General features: G+C 36.6%; 1 protein-coding gene across 1 annotated transcript; it reads right to left on the reverse strand.

Annotated features, from left to right (window-relative positions):
- Positions 1–842: 842 nt before the first annotated feature.
- LOC123558767 (collagen alpha-1(VIII) chain-like) lies at positions 843–2,806 on the reverse strand. Its single transcript, XM_045350634.2, has 2 exons — positions 1,658–2,806; positions 843–1,374 (listed from the first exon to the last, which is right to left on the reverse strand). The coding sequence occupies exons 1-2, from the start codon at positions 2,046–2,048 to the stop codon at positions 968–970; spliced, it is 798 nt and encodes a 265-aa protein (XP_045206569.2). The 5' UTR covers positions 2,049–2,806; the 3' UTR covers positions 843–967.
- Positions 2,807–4,669: the final 1,863 nt, after the last annotated feature.

The raw sequence follows: 4,669 nt of genomic DNA on the forward strand, positions 1-4,669 counted from the left end.
CTCAGTAAGATTCCGACAATGGCATGGTTCGTGCTACATTTTTATAGATTGGAAGACGATACCGTCCACGTCTGTCCTTACTGGTCAAGTTTGGATATAATAGAATGAGGGCGAAGGTTTCATCCATTTTCAACAAATATGAAGATGAAACAGTTTACGCAAAAATTAACAGTTATTAAATGCCACGAGGTTCAGACAAAAACGAATATCACTGGACGCATTAAATGTGGTCTCGTAAATAAAACATTAATAATATTATAAAGAAATATATCATAGCACATGATATTGAAATATCTTTGTTGCTCGTGAATGATAAGGTATAATAAAGAAAAAGTGTGACGTAGATCATTTAACCTATAAAAATCTTGACCCTGCAGACGAAGGCGATGCCGCATAAAAAGCAATAACGGCCTCCGCGGCCGAGTGGTTACCTGATGTGTTATCACTTGCTGCCCCCCCCCCCCCCTACACTCCCCCTCCCCGCGCAAACCCCACGAATACCACTGTGAAAACCTCGCTTTTATTTGAGGAAGCCGTCCGAGTAGGTGGTTCGACCCAGGTACCCGCATACGTCTTAAAAGTGCTTATAAGAGCACTAAGAGTCTTCCTCCCGCACGAACATATTATGATGTGTACTTGTAGCGATGTGACGTCTAACCAAATCAAAAAAAAAAAAAAAAAAAAAAGAAAAAAAAAAAAAAAACAACGCAATGATTTGAATTGCCAAACCTCGCATAAAATCTGGTTGTGATGAACTAACATATTTACTTCAGAATAGTGACACTATGAAGCGTAACAGCGTCAAAGAAATAGCTGCATGGATGGTGATGAATAACATTTAAGCGTTTTGACAATATATCTCTTTTATTGGAATCTCAACTGAATATTTTTATCGTTTCAATGAATACACAATAGATGTACAATTTTCTGATATACATGTACTATGATCTTATTAAAAAATTCATATTCAGTACAGAAAAACACCTGAAAACGTTGTGGTTTGGGCATGAAGGCTTACGTCAGAAACCAGGTAAGTTTCCACCCATACTCTATCCCCTTGGTTAAGATGTATAATTGCCGCATTTCCACCCTGGAGATTCTGACCTCCAAAATGGCCTTCAACTGCCGCACTGTTTTGAGCAACACCATTTTTCACGAGTTCGAGCCATGTTTCGCCTGTGCTGTGGTGTCCAAAGTTGTAAATAAACAGGTATGTACCAGTTAATGGAGCAGCAAAGAAACCCGTGTTTGGATCATAACCATTTCCGTCATTCTTTAGGATTTTGTTAAACTTTATAACTAGTTTCTTTCCTAGGTGTTGGAGATGGTTTGTTAACACAGTCGAAAACCCTACCGTTTCTATCTGTCGTATACCTGTAGATGTAAATAGATTATTACGAAACAAATATTAAAGTGTCTTCGGTGTGCAACAATACTAAAACATTGTTTCAAGGTAAATGACAAATCTGGACAGTTAACGCATTCACGACCAGTTCCGACCACTAACCTCAAGATTTCTAAATGCATACATATGTATTAAATTGAAATTTTAGTGATTATTGTCTGATATTCTGACACCGAAGAACCGAAATCGAAACACAGACGCCATGAGTGTTACGTATAGAAACGATTGTGTAATAGACTAAATCAGTTTTACCTCTGTGCTTGTCCTTAGTGTGAAGCTGAACATCATGTCTATCTTTTGAATTGGAGGTGTCTGTTGGTTCTGTTGAGTCTTTGCTTTCTGAATTATTACACGGTTCAGTGATCAGTGCTTTCACCACACGTTCCATTTTGGCGATTTTCTCATTTTTCAGCATCATCGTTTCCTCTAGGTAAGCTATCTTATCTTCCAGGCGTTCAAGCTTTTCAACTTTGGCTTCCAGAGTTTTAATTTTGTTTGCCATATCAGTTACAGTTTTTATGAGAGTTTCAGTGCTAATTCCGATTGAAGTTTCCATGGAATCAATGGGATTCCGAAAGTCTGCTGTGGCACAAGACACACACGAGAATACAAACACACTCAATAATACCTGGATCAGTAACATTTTTTAATAATTTGCTTAAACACTGCCGTTTCTTCCAAAAAGCACGTTTCAGATCTTATCTTTTCCATGTACAATGCTTTATTTTGTTATCAGTCATGTCATATAAAATGTAGATATTAGCTGAACTAAACAGAACGGAACATTCGTGTTCGACTTACGTTTGATAATTACTATATGCCATCGCCATTTTGCTAATCTCTACTTGCTATTTGTTCCCTGATTTTTTTATCCACTGCCTACAGACTTTTTCAACTCGTTGTTAAAAATTCAGTTAGTATTCATAGAGCCACAAGTTAGCAAAGTCTGTCTAGTGTGCTATCTTTTGCATAAAGTAGAAACTTTCGGTGAGGTTTTGGTCCAAGTTTCAAAACTGCCCGCGCGTAAGAAATGCAATGTTTGCGTAAAAATGGTGTGTAACAAATACTTATTAGTAAATGGCTACAAGGAAGATTTAAGAGTAACAGTTCTGTTTTCCCCAACTGCTGATCATGCGGACAAAATATTGCCTACATTCGTTTAAAACTCTCTGTTATCTATATAGAACGATGCAAATTTCTCATGGCTTACTTTTAAGCCGCTCAGAGGCCCTGCCAAGAAATTCGGTGCGTCAAAATTAAAAATGCGTCGGATTCACTTCGGAGATGCTCTTGAGTGTCTCCCACTTAGCTAAGAGGCCATTACTGGTTCTTTCCAGGAAAGACGGCTTTGCGTGTATCGGTGCTATAAACCAGGCTCGTTAAAGAATCGACTGTCTATTCGCAAAGAGCTAGGCCAGTATCTTAAACAATTTCTCTCTCTCTCTCTCTCTCTCTCTGTTCTGGTGGCTTTGTCTCGCTCTGTCACTATGATTAGATGGCTACTAGTAGAGGATAAATTTGGCGCCCTGAGTCGCTGCCTTTGCGATATGTAAAGCGCCTTTGGACGTATTCATCATGAAAAGGCGCTATATAAATCTGGTATATTACTGTATGAATATAACTTGAATTAATCGCTGTTTGGGATAAATTATTTCTTGCATAAGTGAGGGCTTTAAGCGCCAATATTCAATTAACTTACAAGTTCTGGAAAGAGGGAGTAATTAAAAGGAACAAATTTGAATATTGTCTCATACGTATAATACCATCTTTAACGGATTTAACGATAACATGTGACAACACCTCAACGACTGCTGTTGCTGCGAGACAATAAACCAGAAAACTAAGAAAATAAAATGTAAAAAAGGACACAGTCATCAGTGTTGTTACCAGGGTTGTTTCGTTGACAATAGAGAGTTTGAGATTTCAACCTTCGCCTTCCCCTTCAACGTCTCTTGCGAAGTTAACGTATCAAGTTGAAGTTCGATTAAAATTTCTTGAGATTTCAAACATTAGAATGAACCTTACTTCTTTTAATCCGCCCATTCAATTTATCCGTAATTATGATCGTTTTTTTTTTTGCGTGCATTTTGATACCAATTGTCCGAAAGGGCAGGAATTTTAAAAGATGTTTTAAAAATGAAAAAAATGAAAATTAAATAAAAAAACATTTCAATTAATATAATCATCGCATGGATATTAGAGCGATTACCAAAAAACAAAAAAAAAAAAACAAAAAAACAAACGATAAAACAATGTGAACAATGTAAAAACTCGTTAGTGTTGCTCCAAACATTTAGGTTTTATATAAAATTATGTCAGTATAGTCAGTATACAATTCACGATTGTAAATCATACATGAGAGGAAATAAAAATGATTATTACATACCTAAAATTATTTTCCATTGGGTTTCAATGGACCGCGATCGTACAATATTTTTCCATATCATGACGTTGAACGTTTTCATATCGGACTAGTCCCAATCTGTTACTCTAGTTACCTCCCCTGACGACCCGTCCATTGCGGATCTCGTTTCTTTAGATTTTTGTTGCTATTGTGTGTTTGTTTAACACAAATTATGCAACATTTTGTTTACTTTTACACTTTGATTAATCTGACCTATTAGATACTGGCACGTAGTAATTTATCAGACTGAAATGAAATGAAAGTTATAATTACGTCGTGAGTTGGACTAATATAGGACGTGGAATGTTTTCTTGCATACCAGACGTGGATTTCCGGTATTTTTACCGGTGCTGGAAAAATCCATCTTACACCCCGGGGTGTAAGATGACTCTCGTGCTTTAAATAACGTATTACGAACAACATATATGTGGAAAATTTATGTAATTATTTATATTTTATTTCAAAAACGGAATAAAAATCCAGTACCTTGACAGTTCCTCTTTGTTCCTGATAGTATATTTCTCGATTCAAAACACGTTAATTTATCAAATATTCATAACGTTACGCTGGAACTGATAAAACAAAACCGGAACTAAACATTGTTATTTGTTTTTGAAACGTCATGACGTCTTTCCTGTTTACGGACGTTGATTTCCCGCGCTTTGTTTAAATACGCTGCTATAAGAAATAGTTCTAAAAAGAAAGCCGTTCGACTGATTTTATTTTTATTATTATATAGAGAATAATAGGTTAATGCCGTAGATGAGAAAGTTTATCTGGCGAGGTGGAGGAGGTTATCGGGTGAGCCGAAGGCGAACCTGATAACGTCCGGAGCCGAGCCAGATAAACTTTCTCCATCT

Source organism: Mercenaria mercenaria, chromosome 5 (genome assembly GCF_021730395.1).
Source record: "Mercenaria mercenaria strain notata chromosome 5, MADL_Memer_1, whole genome shotgun sequence".
Taxonomy (NCBI): domain Eukaryota; kingdom Metazoa; phylum Mollusca; class Bivalvia; order Venerida; family Veneridae; genus Mercenaria; species Mercenaria mercenaria.